This window comes from Talpa occidentalis, unplaced genomic scaffold, assembly GCF_014898055.3.
Source record: "Talpa occidentalis isolate TD23 unplaced genomic scaffold, MPIMG_talOcc4v2.1, whole genome shotgun sequence".
In the NCBI taxonomy this organism is placed as follows: Eukaryota; Metazoa; Chordata; class Mammalia; order Eulipotyphla; family Talpidae; genus Talpa; species Talpa occidentalis.
In genome coordinates, this window is record NW_026555331.1 from 83,328,644 (window position 1) to 83,352,413 (window position 23,770).

Sequence of the window (23,770 nt, forward strand, 5' to 3'; positions counted from 1 at the left end):
CAGGATGATCAGATGCAGATGGGTATGGAGCCCTCAGAAGACCTCAGGAGGAACTGAGGAGTAGCAGACTGGGTTTGCCTGTGACAATGCTGGATGTGCCATGGCAGCACATGTGGTGACCAAAGTCCAGGAGCTGTGGAAAGAGCTGAAGATGCTGCAGGAGCACAGACGGTGGACAAGGTCCAGGAACTGCAGGATGAGACCTCAAGTGCAAGAGGAGACAGACTGTGAGGACCAGTCCATGACCCCTGTGGCAGCAAAATTGTCGGGGAAGAAATGACCATGATTCAGAGCTCGCCCAGTGATGATGCAGGAAAAGACTGATGGACTTGGACTGACAATCCCACCAGAAGGCGGAGGAACTTTGGAAGGGTAATGTTCTGTTTTGGGGACCCTGGGGGAGGATGGTGTTCTTTGTACACCCCAGGAGATGGGAATCTGGGAGTGACCAGTGGGCCCCAGTGGTTAAAAGCAGCCAGTGTACTGCCTAGCAGCTAGGCAGAGGGAAAAAAGCCAACTTAGAAAGGCAAAAACTGGTGCTGAGATTGTGAAGCCCCAAGTGGCAGTTAAGCAGCCTAAGTATGCTAAGGAAGGCTAGGGAGTCTCTTAAAATCACCTGTGGGTGATGTCCTGCTCACAGTTGAGTGAGGGTAAATTGTTGAGGAACCTGTCCTTGAGGAACAGGTAGGGAACGTGGCTTGTGGTGGAGCCCACAGCAAAGAGGGGACCCAAGAGAGGCCGCAGGTGGAGCTTGTATCCACGGATCGCTGACCCATGTGCTTGTGCAATGGGTTGGCCTGAGTGCAGGGGTCTGCGTGTTGCATTGATGGCTATGACAGCCGAGTGTTGGAGTGACCGCAGACAGAAAACCCTGAGGATTCAGCGATTACCCCCAAAGAGTACAGAATTGCCAATCCAAGAGTGAGTGCATCCTGGGGGTGGATGCTGTGTGGCTTGTGTCCAAGACTACAGCTAGAAGGCCATGAAGCCTGATGGCTCCTTGTGTGTGAAGGCAGATGCCTGAGTGGTTCCCCCCTTGTATGAGCAGTGCCTTGGTAGCACTGGATCATCTGCTGGGGCCAATAACTGTCCTTTGCCATTAGGTTCCTGCCCTGCCTGGACTCATTTATGTTATGTTGTATTGTTTCATTATTCAGTTGTATTTTCTTTTGTGGGCCATGGCTGCAGTGTTTGTGTTTGTTAAGGGAAAATTGTGTATACTTATATATAGATTGTAGGGCAGAAAACCCTGAGAGCGTGGATTGGAGGGTAAATGGTTTTTCAGGCTTTTCTGCCCTCCCATCATTAGGATTTCCCTGCCTGATGGGGCACCCACAGTTGTTATATTGTTGCAAACTGTCTTATTTACTTCGGTGGGCCATGGAGGAGTATTGAGGGAGAGTCACCAAGAGAAGCAGAAGCAAGAGAGAGAAATGGAGAGAGAAGCCCAGAGTGAACACTTGCACTGGCACTCCTGCCTGCCATGTACCTGGTTGCTGTGATGCATGTAAAGCTCAATAAAAGCCTGAAAAAACCCACCGAGGGCTCCAAGACTCCTCCTTTACCCCATCTGCTGGATTAGAAAACCTGCTCAGTGGCCCATCCTGCCACTACACCTATAAATCTTGGGAGGCATAAAAATATATAACAAAGACTTTTCTTAGTGGAATGATTTATTTGTAAATTTTACTATCATAATTCCAAGGCAACAGAACAAATACACATAACAATGTTTAATATTTTATTTTGGTAATTTTAGAATGGTACTCACAAATTGTCATCATCTCTTAGGAATAATGAAGAGATATGACATGCAATTCTCTTGTATGATAAAGTGAGATGGGATGGTTCAAAAATCCACCTTCAACAATGTAAATGCATCATAATGTTTTCAGTTTTTATTATAGAGCCATTGTTCAGAATTTAAGTATACATGTACAAAGGTCTAAAGCTCTTATTTTGTCCATAATTTCATGTGCTCCTATCATAATTAGCGCCCTAGTTAGCTGGTCTCTGAAAGCTGCAGTGGTTAGCGACAAGTTATTTTCCATTTTCCACCTATAAAGTGCTTGATAGACTCTCTCACTTAATGAAATGGTACTGAAAAAAAATTAAATTATTTTAATTAATAATTAATAATATTGTTTTAAGCTACATAAACATTGTATATCTAGGTTTTAAACCAATTTACCAAACTGAAGGAAGAATTAAATTATTTGGTTGAATATAATATATGTAAAAGTTCAGCAGAGGGGGGGCCTCCCCTGGTGGCACAGTGGTTGAGCGCTGGGCTGTGAAGCTGCCCGCAGCCTCTGCAGCACCGGTTCAATCCCCGGCCGCTGGCGAGAGTCCCACATGGCACGCAGACCTCTCCTGCCGCCCGCTGCTCCCCTTAGCAGTGTGCTTCGGTCCCCCTGCCTGTTCTGCTCCCCGCTCTGGCTCTGGTGAATCCTCTCACCCTCCCGTGCTTCTGACTGTACCCAGTGCTTGTATAAATAAATAAATAAATAAATAAATAAATAAATAAATAAATAAATAAATCTTAAAAAAAAAAGTTCAGCAGAGGTTGGCACATACAAAGTAAAGGTTAGCTCCATGCCATCCCTGTTTCCTTGTAGAAAATGAACAATTTTCAATTTACATTCAATTTCAACAGAAATCTTCCTAAGACTTCAAAAGCAATAATTGTGGGCTATTTACTATAAACCAGTACTATAGTATCGTTAACAGTACTACATGCCTCATAATTTGATCTCATGACAACTCTTTTGGTGATATTCCTCTTACCAGAAAAGAAACAGAGGAGCAGAGAAGTTAAGAAACTTACCCAAGGTCACAAAGTAGTTGAAATTTAAAGTCAAGCATTCTGTCTTCAGAGCCCTTGCCCTTAATTGCTATACACCATGAATCTCAAATACATCATAAGCTAAAGTTAGCTTTCTACAGAAAATTTGAGTTCATGTTAATATGACTATCAAAATCATGTACTATTAATATGACATAAATCAGAACTGGAGAATAAGCTTATTCCATATACGTATGTCATTCATACATACCTTTTTGTAGACGGACCAGTTTTCAAGATGGCCAATTTTAATTTTTGACACAAAAACTCAAAATTTGTCTCAGTAATGTTGTTGGCAACTACCTTGAAGATCTTCTCTAAGATTTTCTCTATATTTGAACATAAAAAAAAATTTTAGGCCATCTATTTTGAAAAAATATTAGATGTAGGTTTCTTTTGTGCTCTTACTAAGTGTATGTGGAAAGTAAAATTGAAAATCAAAATGCAATCTAATATACAAATTGATATTTGAATAATTTTTTTAAATTCTTTTTTATTTTTTTAAAAGGATTCCTTTATTTATGCGTACAAGAGCTGGGGTACAGGCCAGAGGTGCAGGGAGTGATAGGATTCACCAGAGACAGAGTGGGAAACAGAACAGGCAGATTGACTGAAACACACTGCTGAAGGGAGCAGCGGGTGAGGCAGGCAGGGTCTGCTTTGCCATATGGCTTGCTCTCTAGCCGGCTGGGGATCAAACTCGTGCTGCAGAGGCTGCAGATTGCTTCATAGTGTGGTGCTTAACCCCTTGCGCCACCAGGGAGGCCCCAATTTTTTCATTTCTTATAACCCTACAGCATAAAATGACTGTTTTTAAAAGGATGTGATAAGCAGTTTCAAATGCTTTCTTTAAATCTTTCAAGACTTGGAAATAAACTTAACCCTTCCTTCAATTCTGGCTTTTTAAGTGCTTCTTTATGTATCATTTTGAGGAATCAAGTTCAGATCTAATATAAATATGATGTATATTTGCATATTTTATATTACAAGAACAATTAATGAATGTGGTTTACATGAATAGGGAGATTTTCATTTAAAAATGCTTCTAGTTAACTTGAACTACATTTTTTGTTGTTGATGATCAGGGTACTTTTGGAATTTTCAAGAACTAGAGATCTCTTACCCTTCTCGAATCAATTTCAAAATGTTCTATGCTTTCAAATTTCTTATTTTATTCATACCATTAATCTTGCAGGTAAGATAGTATGCCAATGCTGTAACTAAAAATGCACTTCCATAAGTAAAAATTTAAGGAAGGGATTCTATGTTCTTTGTTAACTGGGTATAGAGAAAGGAGATAAATGGCTGGGGCTATTTTGTTTTTGCTGACTTTGATTATATTGCCATTGACCTTTGCACTTCCCCCATAGATGCTAGAACCATATGATCTGCCTTTCTCAGAACTTGAATAATAAGTTTTAGCAAAGAGGTTCAATCGTGTAACTTTACATCCCTTTCCTAAAATACTGTATCCAACAGGAATACTTTATACATCCTTGGAAATCCCTGAAAACTTTATTTTCTAGAAATAAAGTTAACATAGGGCCTCCCTGGTGGTGAAAGGGGTTAAGTCTCAGCACTATCAAGCTATCAACAGTCACTGGAGCATGAGTTCAATCCCCAGCCAGGGAGCTGACCCACATGGCACAGCAGATTTCTCCTGTTTCACCCACTGCTCTCCTCCCTCAGCAGTGTATATCAGTAGATTCACCTGTTCTGCAGCCCACTCTGTCTCTGGTGAATCCTCTTACTACCTCCCAACCTCTGGCCTACACCCCAGTTTTTATATGCATAAATAAATAAAAATAAATCTTTTTTTAAAAAAAGAAATAAAGTTACCATAAAGTATCCTTTCTTTTTTTTAACAAAAATTAGCTGAACCAATTTGCATAACAAGATAGAGAAGAAGTAAGTCACTGTGACTTAATTTTCTCTTAGGTTCCTTCCATCATTGAGATTCAACTTCCACAAAATCTGATTGCTGGCCATATATATGGATGTATTTTATGGCTTACAGTACATTTTTAGTGACCATCTCACTCAGTTATAAGATTATATTGCTATAAGCATCTGATTATGTATACAGGGTACATGATAAAATGATTTGGGGGGGATAGTTTTATATATATCTTTTCCCCAGATCTTGTTCAATGCTTATTAAATTGATTTAATAATTATTAAATACTGCATTAAATTGGAGGACCAAAATCTGAATCTGAGGAATGACAATGAGTGGCAAATCAGAGTTCCAGGAAAAAGCTAACTTTTGGGGAATCCAATTCCAGGGAAAGAATTGAACAGTGAAACTTTGCTCCCAAAGGCTTGGAGAAACCAATCTCCAATTAGTCCAATGAAAAGGTATTTAAAGAAAATGAACCTGATGTCAGAAACAATCAGGAACAACCAAAGGAAAGGACAGATGGAATGAAGACTGCCCTTGGATTATAGACAGGTGATCCATAGCTGGCCAAAAACTGGAATGGAAAGGATCAATGGAAACGATCAACGGACTTCCCTCAAGGACAAATATATGTCTTTAAAACAACTATATATGGTAATACAGATCATAACTGATGAAGAAATTTGTGTGGAAGTTCTCTGAGTCTGGCTCATGGTCAGCAAACATGGTCAAACCTATTGAAGGGACACTGAGAAAAAATAGGTGAAAAGCAACCCAACCCTTCACTTGGATTTGCCTGTTCCCAGTGATTCAATTTGTATGAACTTGGATTAAATAATCTGAATTATCTAAATAAACTCCTAACCTTCAGGAAAGAGATGATAATTGTTGTAAAGTCGCTGACAGATTGAAAACTTGTAGTTAAAGCAAACTACCCTTTAATTTACAGATAACAGTAGAAAATGACTTGTAAGCTAGTCAATCACTCATCACCTACCATCTCTTTCATCAGCCCTGTGTAGATAGTGTACCATAGTATACAACTGTTTTCCTTTACAGATTTCCATTGGTGGCCTCAGTAAAGGGTTATCATCAAAATTTATCTCCTTCAGTGAAAAAAGATTGTTGATACCACTAGGCAGAACTTTGATATTATTTCCTATTGGAAAAAAATTTTATAATTATACATTTTTATAAAAAAAAAAGCTATGGAGACAAATATTTACCACATATGGGGCATCTACTGTGTCCCATTTGCAGAGTAGCAGAGTAACGCATGTGCTGGCACATGATCAGTTTTTGTACTTGTTGGAAGTGAAAAGGAGGCTGTATAGAAAGAGTATTGGGCCTCCCTGGTGGCACAGGGGGTTAAAACGCAATCTATGAAGCTATCTGCAGCCTCTGCAGCACGAGTTCAAGTTCGATCCCTGGCCAGGGAGCTACCCACATGGCGCAGCAGACCATTCCTCACTCGCCCGCTGCGCCCCTCAGCAGTATATTTCCGTCAGTCTGCCTATTCTGTTCCCACTCTGTCTCTGGTGAATCCTCTCACACTCCCCACCCCTCTAGCCTGTACCCCAGTTCTTGTATGCATAAATTAATAAATCTTAAAAAAAAAAAAGAAACAGAGTGTTAGTTATTTTTCTGTCTTAGAGAGTGGGTAAGATGAAACAAGAAGCTTCCTTTTAGGGCCTCCCCAGTGGCTCAGCAGTTGAGCGCTGGGTTGGGAAGCTGCCCGCAGCCTCTACAGCGCGCTGGTTTGATCCCCGGCTGCCAGGCGAGGGTCCCACATGGCATGCCGACCTCTCCTGCCGCCCGCTGCTCCCTTCAGCAGTGTACTTTGTCAGTCTGCCTGTTCTGCTCTCCGCTCTGGCTCTGGTGAATTCTCTCATCCTCCCGTGCTTCTGACTGTACCCAGTGCATGTATAAATAAATAAATAAATCTTAAAAACAAAAAAACAAAAAAAAAATTTAAAAAAAAGGAAGCTTCCTTTTATAAAACATCAAAAGACTTTATAGAGTAGGTATGATGGTAATTTTTAAAATAAACTTTTTTTTTATTTTATAGAGGCATGTTTTATTTATTTTATTTGTTTGTTTTGTTTATACATGCACTGGGTACAGTCAGAAGCGCGCGGGAGGGTGAGAGAATTCACCAGAGCCAGAGCGGGGAGCAGAGCAGGCAGAAGGACCGAAGTACACTGCTGAGGGGAGCAGCGGGCGGCAGGAGAGGTCTGCGCGCCATGTGGGACCCTCCTCCGGTGGCCGGGGAGCAGCCGGGGATCGAACGGGCGCCGCAGAGGCCGCGGGCAGCTTCGCAACCCAGCGCTCAACCGCTGCGCCACCGGGGAGGCCCTAAAATAAACTTTTTATTTGGAATAATTCTATTCATGAATTTACAGAAATTGTAGAGAGTTCCTGTATTCTCTTACCCAGTTTGTTTCCCTTAATGTTATCACATCATGTTGCAGTTGGACATTTTTTGGATTTCTTTAGTTTCTTCATTAGTGTCCTTTTTCTGTTCTAAAATTCATTCCAGGATACTACATTGTATACTGCTATAGCTAGCTTCCCCTTATCTATGACAATTTCTCAGTCTTTCCTTGTCTTTTATTATATTGACATTTTTGAATAGTGCTGTTTAGGTATGTTGTAGAATACCCCTTAATTTGAGTTTTCTAATATATTATCTCATGGTTAGGCCAGGTTTATGACTTCTTGGAAAAATACTACAGAGGTGAAGAATTCTCATCACATCACATCACATTACATTACATCAGGGATACCAGAAACCCACATAATATCATTAGCAATCTTAATTTTGAGCCCTTGATTAAATTATATCTGCAAAGTTTCTCACATATAATGTTAGTATTTTTTCTTTTTTACTCTCTATTCTTTGGAAGTAAGGCATTAATTCCAGTCCACCCAAATGATGATAGAGGGTGTGCTTTGCTTTACTCCCTAGAGAACCAAATAATAATTATCCAGGAATAGGACAGCTTTTAGAGAATTCCACAGCATGTTGGGGAGAATGAAACACCCTCCTGAAATTCAGAAACCAGCACAGACTCATTAGAAGGAACTTTGAGGAAATTTTTGCATTGATGTGATAGGTGGGGATAGAAAATCTTGGGGGGACAGAGACAGCAATGGCTGCCAGCCTTGCCAAGGACCTACAAGAGGGAAGAATGGAGATGGTGTTGAGCCATGCCCATGGTCCAGGTGAAGCCCAAAGCAGAAGAAATGGGTATTCCACAGGCCAGATCCCTGCCACAGACAACAACAGAGAAAGCATACTAGACTTTGTCCCTTTTCCCCAATCCATAGGACGTGTAAGTACAACATGAAGTGCACTGAAAGTGGGTAGACTACTAACTATCATGCTGGGGGACCCCAGAAAGGAAAGTTAATGGCAGTGCCACAAACACAAATAAGGTCCTCTTTAACACATTCAAATTAAGCTTAGTAATAAAATTAATGATCAGGGCCTCCCCTGGTGGCGCAGGCAGATGAGCGCCGTGCTGTGAAGCTGTCCGCAGCCTCTGCAGTGCCAGTTCGATCCCGGCCAGCCAGTGAGGGTCCCACATGGCGCTGCAGATCTCTCCTGTCACGCCTGCTGCTCCCCTCAGCAGTGCATTTCGTCAGTCTGCCTGTTCTGTTCCCCACTCTGTTTCTGGTGAATCCTCTCACCCTCCCGCGCATCTGGCCTGTACCTTGGTTCCTGTATAAATAAATAAAATCTTAAAAAAAAATTGAAAAAAATTAAATTAATGATCAGAAGTAATAAAATAATATAAAACTTTAAATGAGAAAATAACATATTCAGGATCTAAAGAACTCAATAAAAGAGATCAAGTGCTACAGAAACCTATGGAAACAGAGTAGAAGTATTGGAGGAGGAATCAGTGAACTTGAAGATAGAAACCTAGGTAAGAGCCAGTGGAAGAAGAGAGAAAGAAAATATATTTAAAAATGAAGAGACTCTGGGTCCTCCCTAGTGGTGCAAGGGCTTAAGTCGCAGCAATGTGAAGCTATTCTCAGCCACTGCAGCATGGCACTACAACCCTGGCAGATCAGGAAGCTGACACACATGGTGCAACAGACCTCTCCTGTGTCACCGCTGCTCCCCTCAGCAGTGTATTGCAGTCAATCTACCTGTTCTGTTCCCTACTCTGTCTATGGTGAATCCTTTTACCCTCCACCTCTGGCCTGTACCCCAGTTTTTGTATGCACAAAATAAATAAATCTTTTTTAAAAATGAAGAGGCTCAGAGAACTATCCAACTCTATTTGGAAATGTAATATACTGGTAATGGATGTCACAGAGGTGAAGAGAGAAGGGAGCAGAGAGCTTCTTCAAAGAAAAAATAGCTAAGAACATCCCAAATCTGGGGAAAGAATTGCATATATAAGAATATGAAGTTAATAGAACACCTGTTTATCTAAATGCAAATAAGATACATATTAGTGTATGTATTTTGAATGTGTTAAAAAGGACCTGATTCACTAAAATACATATTAGTGAAACCATCAAGAAAGAATATTAAAGGCAACTACTGAGAGAAGAGCAGATAACATGTACTTCCATCAGACTATCAACACAATTCTCAGCAGAAATTCCATATGCCAGGTGAGAATGGAATGGCACAAATACTCAAAGATAAAACTGCCTGTCAAGAAGACTATATCCTGAAAAGATCTCTTTCAGATATAAGCAAGAAATAAAGGACTTCCCACACAAAAACTGGAAGAGATTGTTAAAATTAGGCCTCCATTAGAAATGTTGAAAGGGGCTCTTCCACTTAAATCAGTTAAAAAAAAAAAAAGGTCCACAGCTAATTGAACAAGATTACAAGTTAGATAGAACCAGAAAAGGAAAGAAAAAATGACAATAGCAAGCTCTTATATACCAATAATAGTACTAATGTAAATGGACTAGATTCACCAATCAAAAGGCACAGAGTGATGACTGGATAGATTTAAAAACAAATTTCAGTTATATGCTACTTACAAGAAACTCATTCAAGTTACAAACATAGATTAAAGTCAAAGGATAGAAACTGGTACTCCAATAGAAAGTTTTAAAAAGCAGGAACCACTATACTTATAGCAGATAAAATAGACTTCTAGCCAAAAAGGTAACAAGAGACAAAGATACACATAATATGATAAAGGGATTAACACAACAGGAATACATAAAACATTAATATAAGTTATACATAAATATAACATAATATAATATATGTTATATAGAGGAACAATAATATATATTGAGTAAACATTAACAAACCTAAAGGGACACATCGACAGCAACACAATAATAGCAGGAGACTTTTAGCACTCTACTTACAGCAGTGGACAGATCATTGAGACAGAAAATAAACAAGAAACAATAATCTTATATGAATTTTTTGACTTTAGTGTTTTAATATTTATTTGTTCACAAATATTTTCTTCTATTTCTTATAGTATTCTAGTTTGAAGGGCAGAAGTTTTTAATATTGATGAAATCCAATTCATCATTTTTTTTTATTTGTGGACTGTGATTTTGTTGTTCTAAGAAATCTTTGCCAAGGCTACAAGATTTTCTTCTATGTTCTTATCTAGAAGTTTTACAGTCTTGGTTTTTACCTTTAGGTCAGTGATTAATTTTGAATGAATCTTTGTATGATGTGTGGTATAGATCAAAAAAATTTTATTTTTAAAATTTTTTTGGTTTGTGGATATCCAATTATTCTAGCACCATTTGTTGAAAATATTATATTGTCTCCATTGAATTACCTTTGTATACTTCCCCAAATCAACACTGTTCCATAGATCAATATTTCTATAATGTTGTCACTGTTTCCATTACTATAGCTTTGCACAGGTCTTGAAAGCAGATTGCTCAAGTCATCAGACTTTGTTCTTTTTCAAAATCATTATGGCTATTCTAGTTCCTATGCCTTTTTTATATAAATTTTAGGATTATTTCATTATTTCCTAAAATAAAAAGCCTCACTGAGTTGTTTATTGGAACTGAGTTAAATTTAGAGATAAGTTGGGAGAATTGAGTATTCCAATTTATGACCCATATACAACTGTCCACTTATTTAAGTCCTGAGTATTTTTTTTTTTTTGGTGGGACCCTCGCCGGCAGCCGGGGAAAGAACTGGCGCTGCAGAGGCTGCGGGCAGCCTGGCAACCCAGCGCTCAACCGCTGCGCCACCAGGGGAGGCCCTGAGTATTTTTATCTATGTTTGACATTTTCAGCATAAAGATCTTTCATGTGCTTTATTAGATTTACATATATTTTATGCTTTGATGTCAGTTTAAATGGCACATTGAAATATTTAATATCCAATTATTAATCACTAATATATAAAATTAGGTGATTTTTTGTAAATATATTTATCTTTTATATGGCAATCTTGCTAAGTTTACATATAGATACTTTGGGACATTTTGTGGATTCATTGGGATTTTCTACCTAGTCAATCTGTCTCTAATATCAGTTTTTTTTCTTTTTCATTTCTAATCTGTAGGTTTATATTTCTTTTTCTTGCATTGTTCCCCTAGTTAGGACTTCCAGTATAACTTTGAAGGCAAGTGTTAAGAAAAGACAGCTTTGCTTTATTCATGATCACAGTAGGAAAAAATTAAATTCATTAACGTTGAATGCAATACTAGCTGTATGTATTTTGCAGAGGCCCTTATCAGAAAGTTCCCTCTGTTCCTCATGTGCTGAGATATTGCTTTTTGTCATTGTTGCATTTTAAAATAATGAATAAAAATTGTATTTTGTCATAGACTTTTTTGCTTTTTATACATCTAATAAGATGTACATGTAGTCCTTTTTATTGAGTTAACATTGCATTATAACATCATATGACTTGCAGTTATACATTATTATAAATCAACATCTGCCTATACTACTTTTAGTTCACCACTGAAAGTCTATTCTATACTTTGCCATCATGTAGAGTTTTTCTTTATTTTATTGATATGATGAAATACATTGGTTAATTTTTAATGTTAACTTGACCTTGCATTTTCAGGATAAACCCCACATGATTGTAATATATTAAATGGTATATTAGTGGGTTTGTTTAATTTATTAAGAAATTTTATCAATAATAATCATGGAAGATATTGGTCTATAAGTTTTTTTTTCTGGTAATGTCTTTGTCTCATATTATCAAGATAATGCTAATATGAGTTTGGAAGTTTTTTATTCTCAATTTTATGAATGAGGAGTTTTAAAACTGGAATTAATTATTTTTCTTTAAAAAAGATTTATTTATTTATTTATACAAGCACTGGGTACAGTCAGAAGGGCGGAGGGTGAGAGAATTCACCAGAGCCAGAGCGGGGAGCAGAGCAGGCAGAAGGACCGAGGTACACTGCTGAGCGGAGCAGCGGGCGGCAGAGGAGGTCTACGCCACCATGTGGGACCCTCCTCTGGTAGCCGGGGAGCAGCCGGGGATCGAACCGGCGCCGCAGAGGCCGCGGGCAGCTTCGCAACCCAGCGCTCAACCGCTGCGCCACTGGGGAGGCCCTGGAATTAATTCTTAATTATATACTTGATAGACTTCACCAATGAAGCCATACGGGTCTTCAGTTTTCTTTGTGTGAAAACTTTTTACTATAAATTCAATTCCTGTAATAGATTCTTCTTGTATATGTGTGAACCCTAAAAGATGTCTATCTCTAGCTCCTAGACATCTTTTATAGTGCCCCCGCATTACACTAAGATTGGTTTGTGTTATCGATAGAATGGAGAAGTGATAATATATCACTTCCAAGATTAGTTTTGTTTTATTTTGTTAGCAGCTTTGAATTTTTTAAAGAGCGTTTTTACTTTCACAATTAAATTGAAAAGATGGTATAGAGATTTCTCTTATCCTTTACCCTCACACGTGTGCTTCCCCTATTATCACAAGACTAGATTTTCAAAGTCATTACTGCTTCTGTCTTGCTCATATTCTTTCTTTCTCAGTCTGCAGGAATACTAGCTCTGGGGAAATGTTGCTATGTCATTCTTAAATGGCAAGGAAATAAAACCTGCTGCCAACAAACACATAAATAGGCTTTGAAACATGTCCTCTAACCCCTGTCAAGCTTGATTGACTGCAGCGCAGGTTGACAGGATGACTATAATCTCATACAAAACTATGAGATACAACAAGTCAGCTAACTCATACTGGAAATAAATAAATTTCACACAGAAACTGTGTGAAATGCTATTAATTGAAGAAGTTAATCTTGTGAAATGTGTAATACAAGTTGCTGATATAACTGCTAATGGCTAAAATTATTGAAGTGAGTGAGACATGAGAGGCTGCTAACTGCAGAGGAGTTTGTATTTTTTGTCCAGCATATTTAAGTGTGTTATGACAGCTACAAATAATAACAGCAACAATAACAACAACAACAACAAAACAAAAACAACATTCTTTGGAGAGAAATAAAATTAATTATAAAATACAGGATCCAAACAGAAAAAAGTAAAGAAGATTCATCTTACTCCCATGAGAAAAATGACTCAGTTGTTGCACCTAAAATACAAGAATTTTTATAGTCGTTAATATAACTCAAGAATGTAGAGAAATAGGGCCTCCCCGGTGGCGCAGCGGTTGAGTGCTGGGTTGCGAAGCTGCCCGCAGCCTTTGCGGCGCCGGTTCGATCCCCGGCTGCTCCCCGGCCACCAGAGGAGGGTCCCACATGGCGCGCAGACCTCTCCTGCCGCCCGCTGCTCCCCTCAGCAGTGTACTTCGGTCCTTCTGCCTGCTCTGCTCCCCGCTCTGGCTCTGGTGAATTCTCTCACCCTCCCGCGCTTCTGACTGTACCCAGTGCATGTATAAATAAATAAATAAATAAATAAATAAAATCTTTAAAAAAAAAAAAAAAGAATGTAGAGAAATATATGCTAATAATGAATGAAAAAATAGGAAATCTTTGGGAGGCAAATTAGAAAGAATAAGTGAAAATTATAGAACTGAAAAAGACAATATCTAAAATTTTGAAAATATCTAGATAGTCTTAACAATAGAATATAAAAGACAGACAAGTCAGTGAACTTGACCATAGATTAGAACAGATAATAGCTGTCATCAACAGACACAATTATACCAGCATAACTAGCTTGCAGGTATGAGATGATGAAAATCTGCAGTGCGGCATTATCAGTATAGATCTGTGGAAACTATTTAAACAAGAGAACTGTATTCCATAAGGACAACCACAACCAACTTTTTTTTTTATAACCAAAATGGTAGGTTTATTATATAAAAAAGGAAAGGAAAGAAAGAGGTGCCTGCATAGACGCAGGCAGGCAGGAAATCTGCTTCTGGAAGGGACAGATTTGTTAAAAGAGATGCCTACATAGACACAGACTTAGGATAAGAGCTAGCCAGCAAACAATTTTTCAATCTACCTTTCTTTCATTTTGTATTTTGGTTGCTTGATGGAACACATTAAGATCATTTGTTCAAAACTTATACCACAGCAGTTTAGTGAAACACAATTTAATCCTCACAATCCAGGTATTTTTTGTTAGCTTCATTTTATTGCATAAAGCAGATAAAATGACAAGACTTGAACTCAACCCTTCTAATTCAAGTTCTATACTCTTATCACATGCATTCAGCAATAAAAGCTATGCTTGTAGCAGTGTCAATAGTCATCTCTTAGCTCTAAACCCTAACCTGTGGGCTTTCTGTTTTTTGCTTGTAAATGCCATCCCAGAAATGGTCTTCTACCCCACCAGAAGCACTTCCTCCCCATAGCAGCAACTGAATGTTATCTCTTGTTTTCCCAACACTCCAAGAATTAGCTTTATCAAGTACACCCTCACACCCACCTCCAAGCTCAGAGAAGCCAGCACCAAAAATTGTTCTGTCCTCAAATACCTGAGTTTTACCCTAGCATGGTCCCTACTCCAGGCATCTGAGTTTTAATAATTCCAACTCCACACTTTGTTCCTTTAACCATAAGGCTGGTTATTACACCCTGTCATTGCTACCTTTGTGATAACCTTAGATTTTTCTATCTTTCCGTGGTATAGTTCATATAATTATACTTAGTCTTAAAGGCTTGGTTTCTGTCTCCTGGTTAGATCCTGACTGATACATTTTTCTAATTCGCATGGGAGCTATCAGACTATCAGAGACCTAGTTAAGCTTACAGAAAAGTCTGTGGTCTTCTCATGTTGTTTTGATTGTGTACTAAACAGCCTCCACAGAACTCTACTTCCAATGATAGTTGTGTTCTCCAGTCAGCCTTTGTAGGTGAGTAGAATATGTCCCACCCTTGTATAAAAAGCATCCTCAAGGGCCTCCCTGGTGGCACAAAAGGTTAAGCACCGCACTATGGGGCAGTCCACAGCCTCTGCAGCATGAGTTCGATCCCCGGCTGGCCAGGGAGCAACCCACATGGCGAAGCAGACCTCTCCTGTCTCTCCCGTTGCTCCCCTCAGCAGTGTATTTCAGTCAGTCTGTCTGTTCTGTTCCCTGCTCTGTCTCTGGTGAATCCTCTCACTCCCCTGCATCACTGGCCTGTGCCCCAGCTCTTGTATGCATAAATAAATAAATCTATAAAAAAAAACTTCCTCAAAATATAGTAAAATCTTGTCATAACACAAAAATGGGACCAAAAAATTCAATTACGTGGTTGAATTATTATAACTTATTGGAAGTTATTACAGTATTATGAAATGACTGATGTGTTCCTATTCAGCAAGCTTACTGAGTGTTCTGGGGGGTACAGAAAGCAAATGTTCCTTGCATTATATCTAACTATTGATGCATTTCCTCTGCTATTAATACTATTGTATAAAAAAAAGATAAGCTTTGTCTTTAATCAAGAAATGTTCTAAATTTAATAAAGTGCAAAGTTCTGGTCATATATACTACTTCCAACTGAAAGATATAATTTCATAAACTCAATTGTTGAGGTGCTTAACTGGTACAACCACTATGGAGGTCAATTTGTCCAAATCTGCTAAAGTTGGTATGTACATACCCTGTGATCCAGCAGTTCTACTTACAGCTACATGCACTAGAGAAAATAAAGCAAGTGCCTCCCGGGTGGTGCATGGGTTAGTTTCAGCATTGTGAAGCTATCTGCAGCCACTGCAGCAGGAGTACAATCCCCAGGCAGGGAGGTGACCCACATGGCACAGCAGACCTCTCCTGTCTCTCCCGCTGCTCCCCTCAGCAGTGTATTTTAGTAGATCTGCCTGTTCTGTTCCCCACTCTGTCTCTGGTGAATTCTCTCACCCCCCACCCCCACACCTCTGGGTCTATATCCCAGCTCTTATGTGCATAAATAAATAAAATAAATCTTTAAAAATGAAAAGAAGGAAGTGAAGCAGATGTGTAACAGGAACAAGTACAAGGATGTTTTTATCATTGCAAACAAAATGTTAATAACCCAATTGTCTATCAATAGAATGGATTAATTGTTGTTTTAACCATAAAATTGAATGTTATATAGCATTTAAAATGAATGTTAATAACATTTCAACATGAGTTAATTTTAGAAATATGATGAATGAAAAGCAAGTTACAAATGGCATATTGCATACTGCACAGTATAAATGACAGTATAAAATCTTAAAACTTGAAATCTTTTTTTTTCAAGATTTAATTTATTTATTTATTTATTTATTTATTTATTTGTTTATTTATTCTTACAATCACTGGGTACAGTCAGAAGCGCTGGAGGGGGAGAGAATTCACCATAGCCAGATCAGGGAGCAGAACAGGCAGACTGACGAAATACACTGCTGAGGGGAGCAGTGGGCGGCAGGAGAGGTCTGCGCGCTATGTGGGACCTTCGCCGGTGGCCTGGGATCCAACAGGTGCTGCAGAGGCTGCGGGCAGCTTTGCAGCCCAGCGCCCAACCGCTGCGCCACCGGTGAGGCCCACTTGAAATCATTTTTTTTTTACAGCTACATATATAATAATAAATATATAGATGGAAAAAAGATACACACTAATTTCAGTGGTATTTTAATTTGGGGAGAAGTACAAAGTAAGTGTCAACTCTATTATTTTATTTCTTAAACTTCAAAAATATCAAGTAAATATTGTAAAATATTGTCATCACTTATATGCAGAAATAAGTACATCAATGTTTATTATTTTCTGTATCTTTAAATACAAAAATAAAAATTAAGTTACTAAGGAAGACACTGATCTAGTATTTGTTGTGATTTTGGAAATCATTCCTGGTATCTTTAAAATGAATGATTTACCATTTTGTTTTTGATTATTGTAGTGATTTACTTTGTAAAAGTAAATCATTGTGTGAGAGAGTATTGTAAGCTATGGATATGGGATTAGTGGAGCTTTTATGAGAATGGGAAAGAAAAAATACTGATTTGAGTTTGTATAGATGTGTGTATAGGGAGGGAAGAAGTGAGGATCAGAAAAAGGAGAAATACTGAATAACTGGGTATACACAGAGAAGATAAAAAATGAAAATATGTTTAGCTTCCCCAGCTGGATTATAATATTTTTCAGGGAAGAAATTGAACCTTATGCTTTCCTTTTCTCTACTTAGGATAACCATTCCCTCCAATGGGTTCATAATACACTTTTTAAAGATTTATTTATTTATGCATACAAGAGCTAGGGTACAGGCCAGACGTGCAGCAGGTGAGAGGATTCACCAGAGACTGAGTGGGGAACAGAACAGGCAGATTGACCGAAGTACACTGCTGAGGGGAGCAGCGGGTAAGACAGGAGAGGTCTGCTGCGCCATATAGGTTGCTCCCTGGCCGGCATGGGATCGAACTTGTGCTGCAGAGGCTGCAGACAGCTTCATAGGTTGAATCTTAACCCCTTGTGCCTCCAGGGAGGCCCTGGGTTCATAATACATTTTGTTGGCAGTTTGCTGTTCTGTGTCTTGTCAGCAAAATTCACAGCCTAGACACTATACTCTACTTATTAATTATGCTTACTGATAATGCTTGACACTCACCGCTTAAGTTTAGTTGCTGGAGATCACTTAATGATAGGAAAGATGGTGGCAGACAGCTTATTTGATTGTTGTATGCATTTAAACTAACCAAACTTCTCAGTTCCCCTATATTTTGAGGAATCTCTCTGAGTGCATTATTTGAGATATCAAGTCTTTTAAGTTGAGTCATATTAGGCATCTCTTCTGGAAGGCTTGTTAACTGAAATAAAGATTAAACAATTATATTTTTAATAAATATTTGTATGACTATAACTTTCTAAAAATCAAGTGGAAGGAGGGATCCATTTTATCCTAAAAAGGAGATATTTTCATTATGTCATAAATACTTTGTGACTATCCTCCTTGGCAAAACACACAACACAGTATGTGGCATCCAAATACAATCCTAGTCTGACCAAAATAACTCTGTAACTTGCTAACCCACATTGGTCATTGCCCCAAAACCCAGATTTATTGCTACCTTATCCCTTCTGACCCTGTTTTGGTTTCTTCTTCTTGAGAAGTTTTCCCTAACTATTTTAATTGACATTTGAACCCTTTATTTCTACTCTCATTAACAGTTTTGGTTGTAGGAGTTTATATGACTGATTATTATTAAGTCAGATGATTCCATGATTTATTTCTAGGCTGGCAGGTTTGAAAAATAAGACATTATAAACGGAAGTGGAGACACTTTTATATTCAAAAGGGCAGGTTTATTTAAAAAAGGGAAGTCAAGGATGCTTGCCCAGACACAAATGGGCAGAAAGAGCTCCCCGCTCAAGGGACAAGTTTGTTAGAAGAATGGTCTGCATGGTCACAGGTGGGCAGTCTTGGGAGAGCTGCCTCTGCTGCTTTGCAAAAGAAGAAGGTTGGTGAAGAGAAACTCCTGCATAGTCACAGGTGGGCAGGAGAGCTGCTACAAAATTGAGACATTTTGATGGGAGTTACATAGGAAGTATGAGTTTGATTTTTGAAGTTATGATGAGTTTGAGACAGTAGAAGAATAAAAAGGGAATTTCCAATAACATTAGGGATTCTGGGATTATAACATTGGTGAGGGATCAACTCTGGTTATATAGATTTGAGGGTCATGTGCATGGTGTGCTAAGGTGTAGGAAGCCATTAATAGGAGAAAGGACACAACCTTGTAGACTTCCAGTTAAGATAAAAGATAGAATGAGAGGATTATAAATCAGCCAGGGAATTAGTAGATGATTATAGTGCAGAACTAAAAAGTGCCCTTTATTACAAAAATAATTTTTTAAGTACAGATGTATCATTATTTATTCCATCTACTTAAACAAGTATTCCCTGGAGTTCTGGAAGTGATTATATAGCAGGTACTGGGCTTTAAAATATTAGATAAATTTAGGAAGTATTGGTTAAATAGAGTCAAACCTGTTTCCTTAGTAAAGGACTCTTCTGAGCCTTGTGGTGGTGGTTTTTTTCTCTTATGTTAAAAAAAGTTGGAGTTAGCCAGTTTGATTCAATTTAGATAATCCCAATTTTGTTGGCAACATTCAAGGCATCATAGTCAAGAGCCAGTCAAACATGTGCCTTCTCTCCATCAGATATAATCAGGGTGTCAACCCTGGCCATAGTCATGTTTGGTGTTAAGGGTCTTCACAGCCTGTTTGGTCTGGTGCTTGTTGGCAGTGGCATCAACAGTGAACACAGTGGGTTGTTGTCTTCTATATTCTTCATGGCTGACTCGTGGTCAGGGGAAACTTGATGATGGCACAGTGGAGAAGCTTGTATCTCCTGGGAGAGCTCCTGTGAGGATATTTGATTACCTTTGGAATCTCAGTTTCTTGGATCTCCAGAAGGTAGGTAAGTGATATTTTGCTTTAAGGGTGGATGTCTTTCAGCATATTTTGCTTTATTGGCTTCAAATCTTTTGCTTTTGCTTTTGCTTATAGAAGGGTAAGGGCTTCCCTCTTTACTTCTCTGCCATCTTAATGAAAGGCTCTTCTATGCTTTTAATATGCTAATATTTATTGTGATTCCCTAAGACCCTGGTGCATTTCAAAGCTATTTGATCACAGGAACCCTTCATTTTCTTAAAGAGTGTTTTTAGAAAGACTTTGGAACTCATGCTTTAGATAACAGCCCAACTTCTAGCAAAGGTCTTTAGTTTGACTGTGGTGGTCAAATTACAGATAGCTAGATAACAGCCATATCCTTTTAATCAGTGTATTGAGATGTTGTATAAGTCAGTAAGGCTTTGATTTTAAAATAGTATTTCCATAAAATTTATGCTAAGAGTTAAAGTAAAATGAAATTCTAAACTATAGGGACACTTACTTCAATTGATGTTGCAATTCTTTAGGGAAAATTACCTAAGGAAATAGTAAAATATGGAAAAGGCTATATTTATGAAGAAGTTAATCACCATATTATTTATGATGAGAAAAAAAAACTACAACAGCACTATAAGCTGAACAACAGAGTATCAGTTATATAAATCTTGTACTGTTTATAAAATTTTGTGGGAGATTATAACATGGGGCTATGCCTATGATACATTAAATAAAAACAGAAGAATTTAAAATTGAATATAGTCTTTATAATTGCTTATAGAATCATGTATGTACATCAGAAAAAAAAAAAACTAAAAGTAAGTCATATCAACATACGACCAGTAGTTACATTACAATGGTATGATTATGGAATGATTTTTTAACTTTTCTCAATCTTCCAAACTTTCCATACTGTGTTTACACTTTACCCATAACTTTAACCCTCCTTGTAAAATCTATAAAATCATCAGCTTTAATTACTTGACATTTCATTTTAATGAAATACTTTCCTGTAAAGTTTTTGTGTTGAAACGTATATCTGTAAGTCATGTTTGGTGTTAAGTAAAAAAGCCTATTCTTTAATAATAAAATATTCCAGATATCTCTCTCTCTCTCTCATTCTCTCTCTCTCTCTCACACACACACACACACCAGTTTAAATTCTGATTCCCTCCAGTCCCACCTTCCATGCAAAACCCAAAATGTCAGTTTCTAAATATCAGTTTCTTACCTTTCTCCCATTTATCTGACTTATATTCAGCTCTTCCAGTGATTGAAGTTGGCACAGTTCAATAGGAAAATATAAAAATTGATTGCTTGAGAAGTTTAATTTCTGGATTCCTTTTAAGTTACATATCTCTGAAGGGATTTTCTGTATTTGGTTTTCTGAAAGATCAAGTACTTTCAAATTTTCTAAAGTACACACTTCTATAGGGAAAGTTTCAAATTTATTGCAGTGTAAAATAAGAACATGAAGTGATACCATATTGGAAATAGATGATGGAATTCTCCTTATTTGGTTTTTACCAAGATCGAGGTATTCAAGATTAATGAGAAAACAGAGGTATTCAGAAAAAATGAGGAGTCTATTTTCATTAAATTCTAAATGAAGTAGTTGCTTACTGAAAGATATATCCACAGGTATTTCTGAAATATAATTTCCATTAAAACTCAAATAAGAAAGAGAATCTAAAGCACACAAACCTACTGGAAAATGTATTATTTTATTATAACTCAATTCAACTTTAGTTATTTTTCTGCAGTTTTTTATTTCAATGGGAATATCTGTGATTATATTGCCTGAAATTTCTAAACTGAGCATATTATTAAGATGCGAGATATCTTCAGTTATCCTCATTATGTTATTTCTGTTGACATGGAGCTTTCTTAAGTTTTTAAGCTTATAAATGTTCTTAGGAAGTTCTTTTAATTTATTATCACTAAAGCTAAGGCATTCCAGCATTACACAGTGGGAAATTTTCTCTGGTATTTCTTGTAATAAATTTTTATCAAGTATTAGAATTCTAAGTTCCCTAAAATTCTCAATGCGGTTTGAAATTTCTTCCAACTTATTGTCAGCCAGTTGGAGTTCTTTCATTTTGAGCAATTGAAAAATTCCCACCGCCAAAAAAGTAAGTTTATTGTGATCCATTAAAAGTTCTTCTAAATTTGTAAGCTCCCTAATTTCTTTTGGCAAACTGCTTATCAGGTTTCCAGTAAGGTTTAGTGAAATTAACTTTGGAAGGAAGCACAGAGCTTTAGGAAATATTGTTAACTGATTATATCCCAGATTGAGAACCCTCAAGTTTATCAAACTAGAGAGAGTGTCTGGTATGTGCTGTAACCTATTTTCAGACAAATTTAAAATCTCCAAGTTTTCAAGACTTTCTAAGTCAGAAGGAAAATTAGCAATGTGATTGTTATTTAAAAAGAGTTGCCTGATATTACCAAGCTGCAATACTTCTTTAGGTATATGTGATATTTGGTTGTGACTGACATTTAATATCCTTAAATTATGAAGTAACTGGATTTCAGGTGGAAGTGATGATAATCCATTTTCTTGCAAGGACAAAATTTCAAGTTCTAGCAGAGCACCTGAGTTTGCCTCTTTAAAGCTTTTGATTTGGTTCTTGTCTAAATAAAGATATTTTACTTGTTTGTTTTTAAAAATGTCCTTAGGTAATTCTTGTAAACCTTGAGCCTTGAGTTTAATTGTAAATTTTTCTGACCCTAAGCCAAGATCTCCTTCAGATTGTTGCAGACTAATTTTTTCTACCATTTCATGAGAGAGTGAATCAGTAAAAGACTTATATTCTGTAGTCATCTCAGTTTTTGATAATGATGAATTTTGTGAAGTTTCTATTTTTGACTGGGAGCTCTCTTTTCTAATGTTTTTTTCAGAAACTTTGTTTGCTTCACTTTGTTCTTCATTTATCTTAGATTTACTTTCAGAGGAGGATGTTAACTCCAATGTATGATCTGAAGTATTTGTCCTGTCAGCCTGGTCAGAAAGTTCCCCATTAGAAACATTCTTTACTGAATTTGATGTTTCTTCAATAAATTCAGGGTCCTCCAGTGACTGTAAACTAGACTCTTCTCTAAATTGATCATTGATCTCTTCGAGCTCTTCTGAAGTATCCTCCTCTTCAGACATCTTCGTGGCTGATACATTTTACACCAATATAAGATTATAACTTCATTTTCATTTTCATGTTTAATTTGTCCCTTCGTACCTACAAAACAAGTGTTGATATTAGGAGAGATGTAACATATCACATGGTACTCTTGAAATCACACTAAAATTATAGAAAGGATAAAATAAAATGAGAAAAGAGACATAAGGGAATGAGAGAATTCAGCAAACTTTTGGAAAACAGATAGGGACTAGACAATAGTGCTCTGTGCCATACGCAGAGTGCTATTCACACTGTGGACAGTTTCGCTGTACTTCATGTGGTACTGAAATGTTTTGTCCCAACAAATTAAGCGCATTACAATAGTTTTCCAGTAAGTGTAAGAAAAATGGCTTAAAAAAGGGTGGGGGGAACACTCTCTATAAGAGCAAACTAGAAGTAAAACAGCTCTCTTAAGACTGTGTCTTTTGTGTACTCCTGAGATACCAACACAACTGGGCAGCACTCCTCCTCAAAGGTTGCGCTGGTCTCTATATACGGATGCCTATAGATTGACCATAAATGCTGTACCCAGCCTGAACTGGTATTGGAGAAGAAATTGAGTCAGGTATGAGATCTCCTGTTCCACTGACCCAAATTAGGTCACATGCCCAACCCTGGACTATATTTAGGAGCAAGCAAAATGCTGGTAATTTAGACAGTACCACATGACTTATCCCTTAAGCCAGAGGTAGCGTTTGCTTTCCTCAAATCACAAGGGCTGTAATAGGGAGTTAGAGCAACTCTTATCTTTGATGTCTCCATTCAGTAAAGGTTAAAACAACCTGGGACAGAATGCTACACGTGACCCAGGTATCCAGGGTCAGAGAGAAAAGGGAGGACGAGCACAACTGCAGGTGTCCAGGGGAAATGGAAAGGTGTTGGCTTAGAGGGTCGCTGAAGTAAGGACTTCATTTTACCTGGAATCTTCTGCAATGGCTTCGACTAGGGTCGCGGCCCGGCTGGGCACAGCACCCAGCAACTCTGGCGACAGCAGTGGCCTCAACCCATCACCGTGGGCTGGTGGCAAGAAAAGTCGGACACCCGTGCGGGGCCGCGCCCCCCTCGTTTGTGAGCTGGCCCTGGGTCATATTAGGACACCT

At 37.9% G+C, this 23,770-nt stretch overlaps 2 protein-coding genes across 5 annotated transcripts in view; one reads left to right on the forward strand and one right to left on the reverse strand.

The window, feature by feature from the left end:
* The window catches only part of ANKIB1 (ankyrin repeat and IBR domain containing 1), a 210,620-nt gene that overhangs the window by 20,847 nt on the left and 166,003 nt on the right, over positions 1 to 23,770 (forward strand). The gene's annotated exons all lie outside the window — the stretch shown is intronic.
* LRRD1 (leucine rich repeats and death domain containing 1) lies at positions 1,755 to 23,712 on the reverse strand. 3 transcript variants are annotated; one of them, XM_037507738.2, is made up of 6 exons: positions 23,588 to 23,712; positions 20,726 to 22,727; positions 17,714 to 17,912; positions 5,743 to 5,904; positions 3,057 to 3,174; positions 1,755 to 2,100 (listed from the first exon to the last, which is right to left on the reverse strand). In XM_037507738.2, the coding sequence occupies exons 2-6, from the start codon at positions 22,646 to 22,648 to the stop codon at positions 1,917 to 1,919; spliced, it is 2,586 nt and encodes an 861-aa protein (XP_037363635.1). In that variant the 5' UTR covers positions 22,649 to 22,727; positions 23,588 to 23,712; the 3' UTR covers positions 1,755 to 1,916. The 3 variants fall into 3 exon arrangements, with proteins under 3 accessions (XP_037363635.1, XP_054548309.1, XP_037363645.1); XM_054692334.1 differs by lacking the exon at positions 5,743 to 5,904; XM_037507748.2 differs by lacking the exons at positions 20,726 to 22,727; positions 23,588 to 23,712 and adding an exon at positions 20,000 to 20,035.